This window comes from Polyodon spathula, chromosome 8 (genome assembly GCF_017654505.1).
Source record: "Polyodon spathula isolate WHYD16114869_AA chromosome 8, ASM1765450v1, whole genome shotgun sequence".
Taxonomy (NCBI): Eukaryota; Metazoa; Chordata; class Actinopteri; order Acipenseriformes; family Polyodontidae; genus Polyodon; species Polyodon spathula.
In genome coordinates this window covers 14462430-14484890 of record NC_054541.1, presented here as the reverse complement: position 1 = coordinate 14484890, position 22461 = coordinate 14462430, and the positions used below count along the sequence as shown (strand labels likewise).

General features: G+C 42.1%; 1 protein-coding gene across 1 annotated transcript in view; it reads right to left on the bottom strand.

Moving 5' to 3' along the window:
* Window positions 1-4070: 4070 nt before the first annotated feature.
* The window catches only part of LOC121320229 (LIM domain only protein 3-like), a 36647-nt gene continuing 18256 nt past the window's right edge, over window positions 4071-22461 (bottom strand). The window contains exons 3-4 of the mRNA XM_041258482.1: window positions 10472-10597; window positions 4071-5686 (exon numbers count right to left, since the gene is read on the bottom strand). Coding sequence (XP_041114416.1) covers window positions 5581-5686; window positions 10472-10597 — 232 coding nt within the window. The 3' untranslated portion in view covers window positions 4071-5580. The remainder of the gene's footprint in view (window positions 5687-10471; window positions 10598-22461) is intronic.

Genomic DNA, 22461 nt, shown 5'->3' with positions numbered 1-22461 from the left:
GGGACCTAGTGGAGTGGCTATATGTGGGGGAACAGTGAAGAGAGGGATAGAGTGTAGATGCTGTGTGGGGGGACAGTAATGAGAGGGGCAGAGTGGAGAGGCTATGTGTGAGGGGACAGTAATGAAAGGGATAGAGTGGAGATGCTGTGTGGGGGGACAGTGATGAGAGGGATAGAGTGGAGACACTGTGAGGGTACAGTGATGAGAGGGACTGAGTGGAGTGGCTGTGTGGGGGAAGGTGATTAGAGGGACAGAGTGGAGATGCTGTGTGGGGGGACAGTGATGAGAGGGATATAGTGGAGATGCTGTGTGGGGGGACAGTGATGAGAGGGATAGAGTGGAGATGCTGTGTGAGGGGATAGTGATGAGAGGGACTAAGTGGAGTGGCTGTGTGTAGGGGGGACAGTGATGAGAGGGACTGGCTGTGTGGGGGGACAGTGATGAGAAGGACATAGTGGAGTGACTGTGTGGGGGCACAGCGCTGAGAGGGACCAAGTGGAGTGGCTGTGTGGGGGAAGGTGATTAGCGGGACCGAGTGGATTGGCTGTGTGGGGAGACAGCGATGAGAAGGACAGAGTGGAGTGACTGTGTGGGGGGACAGCGATGAGAGGGACAGATTGGAGATGCTGTGTGGGGGGACAGAATGGAGTGGCTATGTGTAGGGGACAGTGATGAGAGGGACAGAGTGGTGATGCTGTGTAGGGGACAGCGATGAAAGGGACAGAGTGGAGTGGCTATGTGTGGGGGAACAATGATGAGAGGGATAGAGTGTAGATGCTGTGTGGGGGGACAGTAATGAAAGGGGCAGAGTGGAGATGCTGTGTGGGGGGACAGTAATGAGAGGGGCAGAGTGGAGATGCTGTGTAGGGGGACAGTGATGAGAGGGACTGAGTGGAGATGATGTGTGGGGGGGGACAACGATGATCTTTACAACAAGCCAGAGCTCTGTGTCCAGATAGCGCATTCTTAAAGACTTTCAGCTCACGAACTTAAATATATTAATGTTCATGGAGCATGCTGGAATTGTCTATTGCATGATTGTACCCCTTTGCAGGGTTATAGAAATAATAGGAATCGAGCATGTGTGGTGATCGCTGGTCCTTCCGCCCCAATGGAATCATGTGTGGGAATCCCTGGTCCCTCCACCCCAATGGAATCATGTGTAGGGATCGCTGGTCCCTCCGCCCCAGTAAAATCATGTGTGTGAATCGCTGGTCCCTCCGCCACAATGGAATCATGTGTGTGAATCGCTGGTCCCTCTGCCACAATGGAATCATGTGAGTAATTCGCTGGTCCCTCCGCCACACTGGAATCATGTATAGGGATCGCTGGTCCCTCGGCCCCAATGGTATAGTGTGGGGATCACTGGTCCCTACATCCCAATGGAACCATGTCTGGGGATCGCTGGTCCCTACATCCCAATGGAATCATGTCTGGAGATCACTGGTCTCTATCCCTATGGAATCATGTGTAGGAATCACTGGTCCCTCCATCCCAATGAAATCATGTTTGGGAATCGTTGGTCCCTCCAACCCAATGGAATCATGTGTGGAGATCGCTGGTCCCTCCACCACAATGGAATCATGTGTGTGAATCGTTGGTCCCTCCGCCACAATGGAACCATGTGTGTGAATCGCTGGTCCCTACATGCCAATGAAATCATGTCTGGGGATTGCTGGTCCTTCTATCCCAATGGAATCATGTGTGAGGATCGCTGGTCCTTCCACCCCAATGGAATCATGTGTAGGAATCATTGGTCCCCCCATCCCAATGAAATCATGTTTGGGAATCGCTGGTCCCTCCAACCCAATGGAATCATGTATGGGGATCGCTGGTCTTTCCATCCCAATGGAATCATGTGTGTGGATGGTTGGCAGAGGAGCTTTATGAAATGGGGAGCCTTTCCCTTGGGATTTTCCTAATTAAGATGCACCAGCATATCAAGAAATGCCCCTTTATTTATTGTGCGGGGTTGAAGAGTCTTTCTTACATGCTTGTTTGACACAATCAAGGAACTGACAAAGGCACTGGAGCTTGGGGCTGGGTTAAATTGAACTGGGAGAGCCTGGCTCTAAACTTTCCCTTTTGTTGGTATTAGCAAGCGCTATCTTACACATTTCATTGAGTGTTTGAGGTGATGGATGTCATCTCAATTATTTAAATATAATGATATCTGGTACCAAATTTGGATGCCTTATTTTCAGGTAGTCTGTCAGACTTGCACTTCCTCGGTTATATTACCTAGAGAGTGTAATTATTTTCACCCCTTCAAAGCCTTCTTTCCTGTCATTCACCAACCTGCTTCCTCTCCTAATGACTGGCATGCTTTGCAGCCAGTGAGAAGATATATACACTGAACAAAAATATAAATGCAGCATGCAACAATTTCAAAGATTTTACTGAGTTTCAGTTCATATAAGGAAATCAGTCAATTGAAATAAATTCATTAGGCCCTAATCTATACAGATAAGATATGCAAGATATGAATACAGATATGCATCTGTTGGTCACAGATACCTTAAATAAAAGGTAGGGGCATGGATCAGAAAACCAGTCAGTATCTGGTGTGACCACCATTTGCCTCATGCAGCGCTACACATCTCCTTCGCATAGAGTTGATCAGGCTGTTGATTGTGGCCTGTGGAATGTTGTTCCACTCCTCTTTAATGGCTGTGCGAAGTTGCTGGATATTGGCGGGAACTGGAACACACTGTCGTACACGTCAATCCAGAGCATCCCAAACATGCTCAATGGGTGACATGTCTGGTGAGTATGCATGCCATGGAAGAACTTGGACATTTTGAGCTTCCAGAAATTGTGTACAGATCCTTGCGACATGGGGCCATGCATTATCATGCTGAAACATGAGGTGATGGTGGCAGATGAATGGCACGACAGTGGGCCTCAGGATCTCATCACGTTATCTCTGTGCATTCAAATTGCCATTGATAAAATGCAATTGTGTTCATTGTCTGTAGTTTATGCCTGCCCATAACCCCACCACCATCATGGGGCACTCTGTTCACAATGTTGACATCAGCAAACCGCTCACCCAACAACGCCATACACGCTGTCTGCCATCTGCCCGGTACAGTTGAAACCGGGATTTATCCCTGAAAAGCACACTTCTCCAGCATGCCAGTGGCCATCGAAGGTGAGCATTTGCCCACTGACGTCAGTTATGACACCGAACTGCAGTCAGGTCAAGATCCTGGTGAGGACGACGAGCATGCAGATGAGCTTCCCTGAGAGGGTTTCTGACAGTTTGTGCAGAAATTCTTTGGTTGTGCAAACCCACAGTTTCATCAGCTGTCCAGGTGGCTGGTCTAAGACGATCCCACAGATGAAGAAGCCGGATGTGGAGGTCTTGGGCTGGCGTGTGGTCTGCGGTTGTGAAGTCGGTTGGACGTCCTGCCAAATTCTCTAAAACAACGTTGGAGGCGGCATATGGTAAAGAAATGAACATACAACAGCTCTGTTGGACATTCCTGCAGTCAGCATGCCAATTGCATGCTCCCTCAAAACTTGAGACATCTGTGGCATTGTGTTGTGTGACAAAACTGCACATTTTAGAGTGGCCTTTTATTGTCCCCAGCACAAGGTGCACCTGTGTAATGATCATGCTGTTTAATCAGCTTTTTGATATGCCACACCTGTAAGGTGGATGGATTATCTTGGCAAAGGAGAAATGCTCACTTATAGCGATGTAAACAAATTTGTGCACAAAATTTGAGAGAAATAAGCTTTTTGTGTGTATGGAAAATTTCTGGGATCTTTTATTTCAGCTCATGAAACATGGGACCAACACTTTACATGTTGCGTTTATATTTTTGTTCAGTGTATTTCTGTGGTGAAACGACCAAGAGGTGCAAGCGTAAACCGACAACCTATTGTTTGCTAGCCTCTCTAAAGCAGTGCTGTTTCTAAACCACAACATCCTCTTTATTAAAGCTCTGTTTATATATATATATATATATATATATATATATATATATATATATATATATATATATATATATATATAGATAGATAGATAGATAGATAGATAGATAGATAGATATATGGGGCAATCAGGATTTTTACTATAAAGTTACAGCTCTGCTTACATTTTCCCAGTACAGAAAGCAAAAGGTTTACAATAAAATCTGAACAAAGAATTGTACAAAATACCAACAGTAATGAAAGAAGGAACAAAAAGAGAAAAAGAAAGACAAATGGAAACACAATAAAACTGTATTACATTTGTCCTTGAAATATTACAATACAGTATATACAAGAGTCGTCCGAAAATAAATCTCTCATGCCAGGTGACACATAAAAACCAATCATATACAATAGCAAGCAAAAAAAAAAAAAAAACGGCGTCAAATAAATTTACAATACTCTTTAACGGAGCGCTATCCAAGGCTTTAAAATCCCACTCAGAATCCTTGGAGTGAGTAATAGATTCAGAATCCTTCTTGGAGTGAGTAACGGATTCAGAATCCTTGGAGTGAGTAATAGATTCAGAATCCTTCTTGGAGTGAGTAACGGATTCAGAATCCTTGGAGTGAGTAATAGATTCAGAATCCTTCTTGGAGTGAGTAACAGATTCAGAATCCTTGGAGTGAGTAATAGATTCAGAATCCTTCTTGGGGTGAGTAACGGATTCAGAATCCTTGGAATGAGTAATAGATTCAGAATCCTTCTTGGAGTGAGTAACGGATTCAGAATCCTTGGAGTGAGTAATAGATTCAGAATCCTTCTTGGAGTGAGTAATGGATTTAGAATCCTTGGAGTGAGTAATAGATTCAGAATCCTTCTAGGAGTGAGTAATGGATTTTGCAATGGATTCTTTGTATAATTTGGGATACACACATTAACAGGGGGTACAACTACAGATAAAGGTCTGCCACTTCCTGTGTTGCAGGTCAATAGTTTTAATGACCTACTGGATTCAAACTGACCTACATCCCAAGAAAAGCCCTGCCAGCAGCAGCAATGTTTAATCCTACTGTATTTGAAATACCTGCATATCCCAAATTCAAGATTGAGAACAGGAAATGGAAGGGTGAGCATTGCTGAAATTAATAATTGAGTTAAGAATTGAAAAGCCTTCGCCAGCGCCCCTTTAACGGTGTCTCAGATCAATCTGTCTGTTAGCATATGAGAACCAGGGTAGGGTCAGATTCAAGCTGAAATGAGTTCCAGATTGTTCTTCTGTGAATGGGCACAGTGGATGGCGTAAGGAGTAAGGACCAGGGACAAACAGACCACTCTTTAGAACCCCACTGGACCTGAGTGTAAAACAGACAGGCTGTCTCTCCCCCTTCCTCTTCCTCTGGACAGAGGAGTGAATTAAACAACTGCCGCTTGTCACTCGCACCACAGCCAGTTGTTTGGGAAGGGGGTGATGAATCCCTGGATCCATCCCAGTCCCACGACAGTATCATAGTGTCCTTGTTCCCTATACAGCGAATCCGGCCTTGTTTCTTATGTACATGTGGGGTGAATACAAAAAGTTTATGGAATTAGTTCTTTGTGTGTATGTGTGTGCGTGTGTGTGTATGTGTGTGAGTGTGTGTGTGTTCTTTCTCTCTTTCAGCGGACTTGCGGCGTAAAGCCTTCTTTAATTATGCCTTCCTCGTAGTCCGTCTGGCACAGGATCATGTTGTTCTTTAGGAAGAACTTGTCTCCAACACAAAACCTGGAACGGCGAGAGAGAAAGAAAAAAATACATCTTAGCTCTGTGCAACCTGTGACTCGCCCAGTCACTACCCCTGCAGTGTTTACACAATGCTTTCATTGGATCCACTGGGGTTCTGTAGAGATATTTTGAAGTGTGTCAATTTTGAATAGCTGAATGTATTTAAAAATATATTTATCTACATGCATGTGTTGAACTATTCAAGGCAAGCAGTTCCTTAAAATGTATTGTGCAAATGTTCGACAGCGGCATGAAACATAATCCATGTACATTTGTATAGCAGGACTACATCACAGAGCAGCCTGCCAGCCTTGTGATCAAGCTTCGCTGTCACTTGATAATGTATCTGTAATGTGGTACACTGACAGCTCAACTATAGAGACACATTCAGGGGGCTTTTCTCCTCCTTTTTGGAAGACAATAGTGTGGGGCAGGAGTACAGAATTTTTTCTCCACTGCTTGTAGAGCATACAAATATTATAACATTGCACCCTATTCAAAATCAATTTTATGTCCTTGTATTAGTTTTTTAACATTGCTACTGCCAAATCTTTCCATTATTTTACCACAGTAGTTTTGCACTGGATTTCCTGCAGTTTTACAATTTTTCCCATGGTTATACTATGCATTTACCATAGTTTACCCTGGTTTGCCATGTTTATTATTTATTAATTTGCTTTACCATACCTCTCTGTGCTTTACAATACTTCCCTATACTTTACCACACCTCTCTGTGCTTTAAAATGCTTCCCTATGCTTTACCAGACCTCTCTGTGCTTTACAATGCTTCCCTATGCTTTACCATACCTCCCTGTACTTTATAATGCTTCCAAAAGCTTTACCATGCTTTCACTGTGCTTACAATGCTTCACCATACCTCTCTGTGCTTTACAATGCTTCCCTATGCTTTACCATACCTTTCTGTGCTTTACAGTGCTTGCCTGTGCTTTACCATACCTCTCTGTGCTTTACAGTGCTTGCCTATGCTTTACCATACCTCTCTGTGCTTTATTACACTTTTACTATAGGAAACTTCTATAAGGGTTTTAACGTGCCGATAGTCTATTAGTTCGATATTACACCATAGATAAACTGCTTCCTGGTAGCTGTAGGTCACAGAGTGTAAAGTGATTCTGAGCTACGGCACACAAAGCACTGCACATGTCAGCAGCCTCTACTCAGGAGCTCTGTCTTTGAGATATCTGTGTATTCCAAAATGAATGCAAGCAAGCGAACAAAAGATCCACAACCAAAGGAAAGAAATAGCAGGATCAGTGATGATATTGTGGGGCCAATGAGACGTAAACACAAGCATTTTAAAACACAGCATTCCTTTTCAGAATCTAGTCTTTTTAAAATGTTTCCAGCTTTTTAGATGCTGCTACTTCATCTGGTAGGCTATTCCATGCATTTGTAACTCTCTGTGTAAAAAGTGCTTTCTACCTTCTGTTCTAAACTCTACTCAGCTTCCATTCATGTCTTCTTGTTCTTCTCTATGCTGAGTTGGAAGTCGTGTCTTGGTTTTACTTTATCTGGACCATTTATGATTTTTATAGACTTCAATAAAGTCTCCTCTTTAACTACTTTTCTAGGCTGAAGAGATGCAACTTTTCCTTGTAATTCCTGTCATTCAGTTCTGGGATCAGCCTGCTATTCAAGTCAGGAAGCTGCTGGAGAGAGTGCAGTACAAGTGGTTTGGAGCAGTCAAGCCCCTTTCCATATCCCATACTGTACAAACCCACTGCACCCCTAAAGATTGATAGTGAAGCCAGACCTAACCCTCGGAGGCACATGCTAGACCAAACAAATCATCTTGCACTGAACCACCACAAAGGAAAACAAAAAACAAAAAAGGGGTCTATTTAAGACCCAGATATGTAATACACAGATATGATTCGAATAAACCAGACAGACAAAGAACTGCATGAGAATGTTTGGAACTCACAGCCCACATACCAACAGCTGCGTTTGGGTTTTTTCTTTGCATTTACATTTGCTACGGTAGATTTACCAGCAAATCAATTAAGGTAATCACTATATGGATATATTTCTATATTTGATTGTGTCAATTTAACCTTCAAAATGCTGGGGTCGGCTGCAGCTGGCCTGGTTAACTCAACAGCCTGACCCGGTCGACCCCAATGGCTCTCTCGTTTATCAGCTAATCCATTTCTAATGCGATAGAGGAGATTGCGCTGGTCAAACCAAGCCGCTTCAACTTTCTGCAGCGCTGGAAACTGGGAAAGAGCGGAATGCGAGACAAATGATCTGGGAGGGATTCTCAAGCAGGAATAGTGCTGACCAAAGAAGCACACACATTTAAAACTGCCTAGGCTTTCACTGCTTGGGAGCTTGCACTCACTCAAACATTCAATCAAAACAATTGTCCAGATGAGTTAATTGAGAACAATTTCTCATTTACAGTGACAACCTGGCAAGAGGCTCACACCACCACAGCAAACAACACGAGACTCAATAAATAAGTAGTACCAAAAAAAAAAAAAACATACAGGGAATCAATCGCAGAATATAAAATTCAACTTAGTAGCAACTTAACAGGCACAGATGTCAGTCAGCAATGAGTCGACACTACGGCAAAAAGCAACCTCAGATACACTAGATCTCTCGTAGTAAAGATCTGGCAGTAAAAAAAAAACACACCTGTTCACATATGTAAGTTAACTGTGTAGCTCATTACAAATATAAGCAAAGCACAGGTATATTTGATAAAAGCGATCAATTTCATTTAACTCAAAAGCCACAGGGCCATTGTGATTTTACAGATTTTCACCATGCTACCCTTAATAAAGTTCACCCTGTACTTTTCCCATGGTTTATTAATGTGCTTTACCATGCCACACTATTTTTTAACAATGCTTAGCTATGCTTTTCCATGCTTTCACTGTGTTTTATTACACTTTGCTTTTACTACGGTAAACTTTTATAAGGGTACATTCACTATCTTTTTACCAAAAAAAAAAAAAAAATTAAAAGACATTTTTCCCTTGACACAGATAAAGACACAGTATATATACTAAACTCCAGTAAGCTCAGGGTATGCCTCTGGTCTGAATTCTTCGTAGAGTATACAGTGCACAGCTGTAGTTTATTGCTGTCACAGTACTGACCTGCAGAGGGCGCTAGAGACAAGGGGAAAGGAGAGACACGGATGTCTCTTCTGTGCTTTGTGTTTTTAGTTCTGTTTATTTCAGTCAGTTGTTTTATTGGTCCTGTGAGGAACATAACTGTAGCTTCATTCTCATAAAAGCTGTTTTACAAGGATGGTGATACAGGAGATTTCAACTAACAACTTTTCTGTTTGTTTCTAAGTGTTGGGCAGCTGCCTCTAATCAAGTTGAGCGTGTGTTTCATTCTTACACACACTTTGTTGTGTCAGGGTCTGTCATGCAAAGAGTGCAGGAGAAAGTCCACTCTCACCTTGATTAGAGGCAGCCACCAAACACTTAGAAACATACATGTCATTAAATCGAAATAAGCAAATGACAAAATGCATCGACTTTCATGTAGATTGCATTGTGGTTTAAATGCAGTGGTGTTCATGTAGATTGTGTTGTGGTTGAAACGCAGTGGTGTTCATGTAGATTGTGTTGTTGTTGAAACGCAGTGGCGTTCTTGTAGATTGTGTTGTGGTTGAAACGCAGTGGCATTCATGTAGATTGTGTTGTAGTTGAAATGCAGTGACGTTCATGTAGATTGTGCTGTGGTTGAAATGTTTCGATTGCTTGGTCATTTCTGTTGTGAGTGCTACACTCAGCGATATTGTAAGTGCAGTTGCAGCTAACAGGTTACATGGGGGCTCGGCTTCTAATGATAATCACAATGGTCACATATTCCGACATCAACTTTAACCCCATATAGCCAAATTAATGGCGTCCCTATTGACAGTTTTATGGCATGTTTTTTTTTTTTTTTCCCACCTTTATTTACGAGCCAAAGCATGAGGATAATGAAAAACAAGTGAAAGCAGAAAGTCACGGATACTACGATGGGCATCAATCGCCTGCCACAGGGTAACGCTCAGAGCATGCCGGGCCTGCTAATGATGACTGTCTCAAACACTTGATGGTCTGTCTTTATGTAAAAGCAAAGAGTTAAATCTTGAATGGGATTTAATTCAGAGAAAACAAGCACTGCCTAGCACTGCTGATGTGGATTAGCCGACTTCTCGCAAGTTTGTCTTGCGCTGGGGGGCTGAAGTGACAAGACAATAACAAAGGGCTAATTGTGCGTAACGAGACACCTCTGACATGCAGTAATAATTGACGCACGCCATGAAATATAGCCGAGTCTGCCTTAATGAGACCGGACTGGTGCGCAGTCATGTATCAGTAGCACATGTTGAGAGTGTGAGGTTCATCTGACCTCCTGGCATTCAGTCCTGCAGAAACAAACACTGCAGCTGTCCTGAAATCGAGTGTATTAGTTCTGCAAACTGCCCTGAAATCCTGGAAAGGAGTTACAAAGAGCAGGGCATGTGTTATTAAGAACATCGTTAAGGGCTGTTATTGGTCCTGCTCAGATATAAACCTGACTGATGTGGACACTCCAGTACACAGGTATGTAGGTCTGCCCGTGGCAAATGAAACCTTCCAGTTCATGAAGCACAGACCGTCCTTTTGTACACTGTATACAGACTCCTTGGGCAGGTTGTAAAACTACCCAAACCAAGACCAGTAAACGTATTTCGCTTGTGACGTGAGGTCCTGAAATAAAGAAGCTGGTATTTGGGTGTGAACAGCGCCCCCTGTCCCTCCTCACACTCACCTCTGGTTGCAGAGCTGGCACGCAAAGCAGTCCAGGTGGTATACGTTGTCCTTTGCTCGCATCACCATCTCGAAGGCAGGGATAAGTTTACTGCAAGCAGCACAGTTCCCAGTGACACCGAATAACCTGCAAGAGACACAGCAGGAAGGTATTGATCAGGAGACAGTGAATTCACAATGATGCTATAGAACACTACCACACACAGGAGACATTGACTTCACAATGCTGCTGCTATAGAACACTACCACACATAGGAGGCAGTGACTTCACAATGCTGCTATAGAACACTACCACACACAGGAAAAAATGACGCATTGCTAGCATCTTGGCAGGACTTCAGCACCTAGATTCTGAGCATAAAGCTCGACAAATCACACTTTCAATACCCTGGAAATATGTGTGCGTTTCCTGGTGATAAATATAATATTCCCTCCCTTGTGGATGCTGCTGTTGTTTGGGTTATTTCAACACCATGTGAAAGACGATCCTGTTTTGCAGTTCGGTGTAGTTCCTTCTTCTTGTCCCTCCTCATCACGCTGCCTTCAATTGCCCCAACTCCTCCAGGGTGCATTTATTAGCTACCGGATTGGAATGTGTTTCCACACAAACCATTGATCATCAGCCTATTACTAGGCAAATGGCAGTTAATTACCCACTACATTAACCACTGGGACCTGAGACCTGCTTCTCCTGCCATCAGTCAACATGATAAATGTGGCTAGTTCTGCAATGCATGGCCAGCCCTGAGCTGTCTGCCGCAGTGTGTACAACCCTCAATCTCACTTCCAGCCCCAGGAAAATCTATGGCAATCTGCATAATTACAAACTCTGGGTTAATAACAGACAAATGATTTGTTGCATCTAAACAAAGTCCTTGGAAAGGGTCCCCAGTCTCTGAGGGCGTGGCATGTAAGCAAGCAAGCAAGCAAGCAACGCGCGTGTTCCAGAAATGGAGCTACTAAGGAACGTGGGGGGATTCCTTGGACTCCAATTTGGGGTTCCTGCACAAGCATGATCTGCAACAGTTAAACACCTCTCTGAGCAATATTATCTTAATTATTCTCAGTCAGGGGAAACCAGGGGGGATTGTCCTTGAGATCAAACTGCACCATTCTGTCTGTCTTTCTCTTTCACTTGCTGGAGGCTCCATCAGTTTTCATCTCTGTCTGAACTGAAATCCTAATGATGAATTATTGCCCCTTTTCTCTAAGAGGGTGAGCCTTACAAGGGAACACGACTGGTCTACTGAACTGTCAGCTCCTAGCCGGAGCGCGGAGACGCGGAGATCTGATCTAATTAACTGTGAGACAATGCATTTGTTACTGACTCGTGCTCGCTTCCCCCTGTAACATAGTTAAACTAAATATAGAAAATCATATTGTGTACACAACCTGCCTTATATACTTTCTTGACTCATTTATAAAACAAATATGGACTGCAGACCTCATCTCATAATGGGAAAGTGTCTTTGAGCATTTAGTCCCCTGTTGGTAACTATAGTTTCCCACTATGAGCCTCCTCTCCAGTCCATATTTACTGTATTTATACCAGCTCAAAAGAACCAAACTTCCCAGTGTTTCAGTGTGTTTAACAAACCTTTGTCAAGAGAAAGTGCAATTGAAAACAAACAGTGGCAGTACTTCTAGGCTTTTGATGCCATGGTAACTACACTCACTTATTTCTATTTAAATGTATGAATCTGTTTGTGATGTCATTTACTGCAAAGTTAATTTCCTTTCTATTTAAACCTTCAGACATTGTGGTATTGAGTCTATGTATCCATTTATTTTCCATTATTCTTCTTCATTGTACATTATCTAATATTACTGCTTCTAAAACTACAAAATGTAGGTCGTTCTTGTTATGATTATTTTTTGTAAAGTGTTGAACTATTTCATTTCTTATGTTTGAGAGGTGAGTCTTCACTCTTTTGCCTCTAACCCCTAAGATAATGATGCAGGGGTGTGCAATTTTGGGGAAAAAAAAACAAAAAAACTTCTTGTTCAAGGGACAAAATGCTAGAAAAATCTACTTGTCCCCTCACCATCCCACAAAATACACACACACACACACACACACACACAGAGAATATCACTTTTACGGTTTAGATTTTAGGGTTTAGATTAAATTTTTGCTCCATATAATCAAATAAAGAAAACGGAGTTCAGTCCGAACATGCTTGCCAAAGCTGAGCCCATCCAATTTTTGTGCATGACACATGGCAAAACAAAAATAATAATTCAACCAAAAAGCGCAAAGTTGTATTAAAAATAATGAAGTCAATTTATAGCTTTACAAACCTACTGCCAACCACCTGAGCTTAGGCAGGTTTTAAAACAATAAATACAATTTTTGTAATTTTTATTATGTTAAATATTCTTGCTAGAGCTCGGTCAAACTTTACTGGGCTCCTACTGTAGACAAAGGCAATGCAATAATATTGTTGCATTAATTCAAATATGTTTGCTACTGAGTGTGACTGGGGGTTTGTGAATTAAAAGGATATGTGTATTTCTGCACTCTGTACACATTTTTGCTGTGAGCATTTAGAGTTTTCAGGACCCTGCAGACACTGTAGGTGGACCCCTGACATGGTTAGGGAGATAGTTCCACAACTGCGGAGCCCGAACGCAAAAAGCAACCTGTCCTCTCCTCTTGAACCTCACCCTCGGAATACAGAGAAGGCCACTTTCAGTCGACCTCAGTGCACGCCGAGGTTGACAAAGAGGCAACAACTCTGAGAGGTAAACTGGTGCCATTCCATTTAATGCTTTAAATGTAAGCAATAGAATTTTAAAATCAATTCGATATTTCACTGGAAGCCAGTGCAGAGAAGCAAGCACAGGAGTTATATGCGCTTGTGGAAGGGGTGTGGGTAATTCACTGACTAGGAGACAGACAGGTGTACTTGAAAACACCACACAGGTGCCCAGTTTTATTTTCAAACAGTTCTTGCTTTTTCCGGCAGAGGGCACTGTTGACCGTGGGCTGCCTATCAACGATGATAGACAGCACCACGGAAATACCACAGCTGGTATGTGAACAGCAAGTGCACTCGCAGGTGCTCAAAGAAATAATAATGAAAACAGAAGGCGAAAAGAACAAGGGAAAATAAAACAGTAATAAAACTACAAATAAAAGGTGCTGCACTCGGCAGCGTTATCCCGGTCGCCGCTACCCGCAAGACCCGGATCACCGTCCTACTCTGTAGGCTAACTAGCCTGTTTTTTCATAATACGCCGGGGTCTGCCCAAGGATTCCCCGCTCTCTCTCTCTGTCTCGCTGTGAATCTTTATTTTTCTCCCGGCTGATTCCCGGTCCCGAATCAAAGCTTCCGCACTCTTAGCGCGTCTAAGTGGGCAGACCTGAGGAAACAACAGAGCGTTATTTTATAGGACCAACAATCACCCAAGACCCGCCTCTCAGCCATTCAGAGAGGGAGAAAGTCCACACACCCACTTTCCCACCTCCCCGTGTCACTGCCATGACTCACAGGCGGTTGTTGGGCGACTGCCGCCCTCTTCCTGCAGCCCGTGAACACGCCAGCAGAGTCAGCACAGATCTCTCCCTGTTACAGCGCTCTTTTTGGTTCTGGTAGGACCCTTGCAGCTGAATTTTGCACAAGCTGCAGCTTTAATAAAGCTTGGCTAGTAAGTCCAAATGGATTAATTTTTCAGCATCAGATAAAGACAGAAATGATCTAATTTTGGCAATGTTTCTTAGATGATAAAAACATACTTTTGTAATCTTTTTAATATGTGACTCAAAACTTAAAGGTAGAATCACAAATAACGCACACATTTCTCACTTAAGACTTCAAATTAGGAGTTAAATCCTCCAAATCTATTTTTGATAAGTCAATTTGATGCTGCGAGCCTACTATCAACACCATGGCTGGATATCTCCTACCACAACTCACAGGGGAGGCGCAGGCGGCCGCCAGGTCCTTCGATCCCGGGGTGATGGTCAATTACCCTGCATTAAAAGCAGTCATTCTTAACTGCGTGGGGGAGACTCCGAAGGGCTACTGCCGCAAGTTTTGGGAGGAGATCTTTGTGGCAGACGAACATCCTTGGACCATCGCCCATCGCCCATCGGTTGAAAGATTATGCAATGGGCTGGCTAGTCCCGGACCAGTCCACCAAAGCAAGGTTGGTGGAAACCATTATGGTGGAGCGGTTCATGGAATGCTTGGCCCCAGAACCGCGAGTATGGGTGCAGCGGCTTGCCCCAGCATCTTTGGATCAGGCGGTGTTACTGGCGGAACAGTTCTGAGCTGTGGAACAACACCTGCCAAGCCAGCTGGGAAGATCGCAACTCCTGCATCATCCTCACTCCAGGCCCCAGGGGCAGCAAAGGGACTGGGGGGAAGGGGTAGCCAGGTTTTTGGACAGGGTGTGGCTGTAGGAGCTCCCGGCCCGAGGTAGGGGTACCCGCGGGCAGCTGTGGGGTCAGGCCGGGGTCCCTACCGTCGAGCTCCTTTGATGGCTCCAGTTTTTCAACCGCATGCTGAAGCTCCAAGGCAGGAAACTAGCCCACTGAGGTGGACATGCCGGGTGGCGGGTCACATTGCTCAGGATTGCCCTGCTATGGAATGTGAATTCATCCGACCAGGTAAGAATGTTCAATTATCTCAGTCACTCCAGCAGACGAATTTTGTCATTCCTGTTACCGTGGATGGTACACAAACCCAGGCTGTCTTGGATTCAGGGTGTAGTCAGTCCCTAATACAGGAGAGCTTAATCTCATTGGGACATAAGCCAATATTGGGGACAGGATTTGCGTACTTATCCAAAAGTTAATGTGAATTTAAAAATTGGCCAGTAGGAGATGCGAGTACAAGTGGGTTTGTGTTCTCAGTTGCCAGTGCCGGTAGTTCTGGGACGGGACTGCGAGCAGTTTAAGGGTTGGCTAGCTGCTGTGACGGCCCCGTCATCCTTATTGGCTAAGAAAGAGGAAGTAATTGGAGAGATCGTTCCCTTTCGTGACCCGGCTTGGTATTGCCATAGATTTAAACCCCGGAAAACTAAACGGGAAAGCCGGGCCGCTAAGAATGAGGGCTGGCAATCGAGCAGGTCTTTCTCTTTCTCTCTGAGTGGTTGAAAGGCGGGTCTTGAGCAGCACTTGACCTCTAAAGTGATGCTTTGCTACTCCTCAGTTCAGCCCTTCTGGGAAACGACAGTGGGAGCTCTGGTCAAAAATAACAGAGAGACCGCAACAGAACGCCAGCATCTGGAGCTATCTTTTTTTTATTACGGTCCTAAGGGGGAACGTGTGTAGTTAGCGGGGAAAGCTTGGACATCCCCACACAGTGAAGGTAGAGGAGTAGCAAGCAGTCACAGGCTGAAGACCCGAGCCGTACAGCTAGCGACGGTGAGGGAACGCTGCTGTGGCAGCAACATTTTGTCTATAGTTTTATTGTGTTTTATTTTCTTTTTTTGTTTTTGCTTTCTCATTTTGTTTGGACTATTATTTTGATGCACCTACGTGTCTGTGTGCCTTCTCCATTTGCCCCCCGTTTACCATAGTTGGTATTCGGGTGAGGTAGCAGTGCAGTGCCATTAATAAAGTACACCCCTGCAGGGTGTTCAAACGTGAAACTTTGTGTTTGTGTTCGGTGAATTCCACCACCCTCTCACAACAAGTAACTAAGAACATCAAAAACCTTGTAGGAATGGGATTTAACATACTAGTTATGGATTTCATATGTATGACAGTCATGTTTAGTTCCTGTGCAGTAATACAAGAAAATGATTCCATCCCTGTTTCCCACAATGTATCTGAAATACTTAAATAGAACCATAAATTGGAATTTGTTCCCTTATGGTCTTTATTTTATTTTGAAAGTAGAAATTCTTCACACTGGTGACACGTCTATGTTACTGATGGGTAAGAATGAAGGATTTATCAGTTTATCTATTGTTGAGAAAAACACCCTAGAGTTATTTTTATTTTCCTCAATGAGTTTGGAGAAACATGCACATCTTGCAGATCTTATAGCTTAATTGTACCTCGATAGATAATCTTTCATAATATCAAAATAGACATGTAATTTCGTAGCCCTCCATTTTCATTCCATCTTACAACAGTCTCTTTTTATTTGACGGATAGTATTGTTAATCCAGGGAGCATTATGTTTAAGTGAAATTAATCTAATCTTAACTGGGGCTACTGTATGAAAAGCAGTAGTGCAAAGATGGTTAAATTTGTCAACTAGTAACTCAGCAGGCAACGACTGCAAAGAAAGTGATGGAGCTGAGCTCATTATTTCAGAGAACCTTTGTATATTTGAAGAATTAATTTCACGACTTTTAATAGTGTGGGCCCCACTCTTTCTGGGTACCGATATAATGGCTTCAAATAAAATACAAGAGTGATCAGAGATATTACGATCAATTATGGATGAAATATGAACAACTACACCCTGAGATATAACAAGATCTAAGGTGTGCCCATGATTATGGGTAGGCCCTGAAACATGCTGAATAAAATCAAGAGACACCAAGAGCCTTAAAAAGTCAACAGCCTTTGAATCGGCTTCATTATCAATGTGTAGGTTAAAATCTCCAAGTAAAAGAATACTATCATAATTAGTTGACAGTATGGACATATATGCAGCAAATTCAGACAAAAAAGACTGACTAGGTTTAGGTGGGGAATAAATTATTACAATAAGAACAGGTGGTTGGCTAACTAATAGTAAATATAAGGATTCAAATGAAGAGAGTTCTAGAGTTCAGCCAATTATGGAAAACTGCTGTTAAACTAATTAAAATTAAATTAAATTAAAACTAAAAATGCTAAAATTATTTCAAAGTCCAGACCAATAAGTGACAAAACGAGTCCAAAAACAGGTTATTCTTTTGATAACAAAACTAGGGTTATAATTTAAAACCAAATCAGAAAGCAATTCAACAAAAGTCGTGCATTTCTTCCAACAAATGCAGAAGTGTAAAGAGACAATGGGGCATTTTGCATAAAAACTATTTAAAATTTAAAAATACAGGTATCTTTTTAAAACAATCTGGTAGCATGCAGAACTATGTGAATATTGAATAACACATTAAATGTATGTTTTTTTTAATTATTTTTATTAATTTAACTCAAATGTTATGGTTTAACACTTGAGCTGGATATTTAAAATGCTATGTGTGTCTTGTGCAGTATCGAATCCAGCCAGAATAAGCACATTGTTTTTAAGTGAATATTTCCAAAAACTAAATTTGATTAAAGTAGAAAAAGGTGACATTTATATCTTGCAGTCAAAAATGACTTTTAGCAAAATGCATACATGTTAGTGACTTAGTGTTTAGTGCAGTCGTCTGTTCATGTTAATCAGCTGCCAGACAGCTTGTTGATGGGCACTCGCTATATTATATGAACACACTCAATAGGTCTGGAGTAGGGAATCCAATTTCAGACACTTCCCAATCCAGGAGTTAGGGACTGATTATCATTAGTATTATTATTATTTTTAAAATCTGCGATCACATTTTTGCAATAATAATAATACTGTGCTTTTTGCTTTTATTAGCCTAACAATTAGCAGTGTACATGCATAGACTAATGCAATTACTCAACAAAGGAGTTATTCAATGAATTAGTCAAAAAACACAAAGAATTGCAAGTAAGGATAACACAGTCGTGTACGCTTCAGCGCAATGATTTTACTGCCTATGTAGGGCGGCACAGCTGCCTGCTAAACTCAATAATACCGTATTTAAAAGCATAAACTTAAATAAAACACACTGAACTGATTCAACTAAAAACTACAAGCACTGAACATTTAACCTCCAGAAAGCAAACGTATCTAGTAAATACTACACATTTTTAAAAGAAACAACATCATACAACGATTTTTTTTCTTCTTCTGTTTAGCCTACAAACTGCAGACCACTTCCATGCTGTTTAAATATGTAATTTAGCCCTGTGTGCTCTCAACGCTCACTCACTGTCAGCAGCCGCTTGGGTGTTTATAGTTAACCTCGCCCAACAGAAAGGAAACGTACACCAGTACGGCTGTGGTTTTATTTGAAAGGAGATTCAACATTGTTAATTCGATTGCTAAGATGCAAAGTACTACACTGTGGTAATAAATAAATAAATAAATATCTGTTGTCCGCCATTACAGGATTTTTATCGCGTACCCCCTGAGGAGCGCTTGAGTACCCCCAGGGGTACGTGTACCCCAGTTTGAAAACTGCTGCATTAGAACATCAAATCTGTTCCTAATATTAAGTACAGGAACAGAAGGAGCATAATTCTCTTTAGGCCCCCTTCTCACAGTAATCCACTCCTGTTTATTGCATGGTGGAGAAAGAAAGAGAGAAGGCCTGTGCTCCAGCACCTCTCCAGCAACTGAAAGGTGAGCTCCAACATCCCGGATAGAAACTGAAGAGCCAGGAATACCCTCCATCTCAGTCTGACTTAACGAGACACACCCCACCAGTCTCGTGTTATTAAAGCTGTCCTCTATGAATTGCTCAGTCTTTATAATGTCCCTTAAGGTAACAATATGATTTTCTAAAGTAACTACACTGAACAAAAATATAAACGCAACACGCAACAGTTACAAAGATTTTACTGAGTTATAGTTCATATAAGGAAATCACTCAATTGAAATAAATTCATTAGGCCCGTGGATCAGAAAACCAGTCAGTGTCTGGCGTGACCACTATTTGCCTCAGAAAACATTACTAAAGCAAGTAAATAAGGCAACAAAATGCAGAACTATTAAAACACAGAAATAGCAATATCTAGTTCTTACTTTTCAGAAGACAATCACTTGAACGAAAATAAAACTCTCTGCCTTAGGTAGAATGCTACAGGCCTCTAGAGCTTCAGTAGTGCTACAGGCCACCGCTGCTTCAGTGGTGGATTGAGGTAGATTGCAGGCCTCATAGTCCAGAGCTTTCCTGCTGATTCAGTGGTAGATACAGGTAGATTGCAGGCCTCGAAGTGAAAGTACGAATGTTTATAGCACTTACATTATATTTGTCAACTTTTAAAACTGCAATCAAAAGTTAAGATGTTCTAGTATACAAACACACTGATACTCAAAATCGATTACATAAAAACTTTTGACGATTTAGCTTGTACTGACAATACGGTATGTGCGACTGGTTTTGTGGTGGAGGGTCACACATATGTTTCACGTTTTACTCTTCTAAAATGAGTGATACAATACGCATTTGAAACAAAAATCCACAGTAGTTTGATATTCATGTAACTTTTTTTTTTTTTTAAAGCTAGCAGCCAGCAGCAGTCTAACGAATACCAAATGTTTATCAATTGAAACCAAAAAGAAAAAAAAAGGAAGAGCAATGAGTTAAAGCCTTGCGAAGGGGACCCAATCTCCAAGTCACTTTGGGGTTTAAATCTTTCTCCTGATTTAGGACAGTCAGTGTTCCTGTTTGACAGCCAGCCACAATTCCATACAATGCACAGCACAATGCTTGTGGTTTTATTTAGTAATCCACACAGATCTGGTCGTGCCGTTTATAAATCTCAATTATAAATTATCTTACGTTTTTAAATTAGTCACGGACAGACTTAAGACAGAAGGGAGGAGACTGTGGCGGGGTGCCCCTCCCCTCTGCATATTTCTGTGTTTTATGCTGTATGCAGCGTGTTATTGTTGGTGCGGCTATAATAGGGCACAGGGTATAATTTGGGCTATGTAGCACAAGTGACTTAAAATGTACAGTTGTATTTAGGCACGAGGATTGCATAATCACTTCACGTGCAGATAAAATGTATTAATATGTGAGCACAGGGAGCGCAATGATTAGTTCACATGCTGAGATTCAAGTGAATGATTAATTAGTAATTGAATCCCTGCACAGCTGTATATATAGATGCACAAATCAATCACTCTTGGTTGGGTGTTCGTGAGTGGAGAATGGGAGAGCAAGAGAAGAGAAACTATTATAAAAGATAAACAATTGCTACGTGTGCGAGTTTGTTTGTTTCATCCACTGTCTGTCTGTCTGTCTGTCTGTCTGTCTGTCTGTCTGTCTGTCTGTTCGTTTGGCCATTATGCCGTTTATTTTCAGTGAGTGTTTTGTTTTGTTAAACCTTTTTATTTGTTCATTTATAATAAACCAGCTCATTAGTGGTTTTATTTATGCCTCGCAGTCCTGACTGTCTGTGTCTTTTCCTGGACTGACGTCTCCACTATCCTGCCTGTTCAGAGACAGAGAGAGTGGCGAGGGGGTGGAATGGGTTACCTAGTCATGTTGTTAAGGCTGAGTCACTGGGATCCTTTAAGACCCAACTTGATTATATTCTGAGATCCTCCTCTTGATAAGAAACCTTTTCTTGTGTCATCAAGTTTAGCACAGAGAGGAGAACAAGAGGACATATAAGGTTTTTTTTTTGGTTTTTTTATTGCTGTCTTATCTGAAGTGCTATTAGGTAAGTAGCAGTAGAGTAGCAAATTTAGATAATGCATTTTAGCTTTAGGTCTGGACAAAACTCCTTCCCTGCACATTGCTTTTCAATGGTGTAGTCAGTTTGGGGTTTTGTTAAAACACCCTGATCTGATATGTCCATTATTTAAGTTTATTAAGTAAAAAGTGCAGCAAAGTGTAATAAAGCACAGTGAAAGCATGGCATGGCAAAGGATAGGTAAACATTGTGAATAGCGAGGTCTGGTAAAGCATATTAATAAACATGGCAAACCAGGGTGAACTATGATAAATGCATAGTACAGTAATCTGTCGTGTATCTGACTGCAGTGGGACCAGAGCAAGGGTGGATATGTAAAAAGTCGGATAAATGAATCCTGTTTTAAATACCATTATACACAGCTGTAACAATTACTGTATTCACACAATTCTTGTTTTATGATATGTGACAGGTGGATACACGATGGGTTAATGTATAACCATGACCTCTAAATATCCTAAATGTACCCTTGAACAGCTATCGGGACCCTTTGTTCACTAAATATCTTGTTACCCCTGAATAGGTAATCATCCTCTTTTCAAAGACATTCAAAATATGCTAATGCACAATCCATCCCACAACTACAGTGGTATCCCAAATATAGCACAACGCCTGGGACCGGGTGCTTCATTAAACTTCCCAGGGTTTGTGCACTACACTGAGTGTGGCACTAGTCTTGGTAATCGCCATTGCAGAAACTTGTTCTGTTGTGTGTCTTGTAATGGAATATTATTCAATTTCTATGTCAGTTTGTGAGTCGGATGAAGAGGTTGTGTGTGTGTGCATGAAGACCAGTTCAGTTCATAGTAAACACACTGCAGTCCAGTGTCTGTAGTGAATGGCTGTGTTTCTACATAACCCTCTGCTCCACAATGTCAGATTCTGGTGTTCACGAGTGCAATTCCAGAGCGGTACTGAACCAGGGCCACTTTCAAGTCAGTCTCAGCGACTGACAGAACCACAGCATTAAAAGAATCCCAGCTTTGACACCGACCGAGTCTGAAGAGGCGCTCAGCCACAGCTTGGCCCTTTTCTGGCCCTGAATCCAACACCGTCAAGCAGACTGCACCTGCAGGCGAGAACTGTTCTTAAAAACAGTATTGGAATGTGCTGGAGTGATTGTTCAAGAGCTCCTCATTAATATGTTGATGGTTTCCAACCAAAAAAATAAAAATAATTATAAGAAAGGTCGGAACTAAACCACCTCCCTCCCTTAATCCCCAAAGCGTTCTGGGACGCTGTTTGAAAGGAAAGGTTTAATATATGCTGATGGAAACGACGTGGGCGCTTTTCACAATGAAGTGCTGCAAAAAGGTCAAACAGCCTTCAAACCTCTTTGGAGTTTAATTAAAAAGACAAAGAGGTACCATCATTTCAGAGCAGGAAAATGTTAACGCTGCTGGCCACAGAGACAGGCTGAGCTCAGAGTAGTCCTCTATATCACAGGACACTGCCTCTCATACAGCAAGCACCTGCGTTTGTATTAAAATACTGACGATCAACAAGTTAACCATAGAAATGTTTACCTGCATGGTATTTTT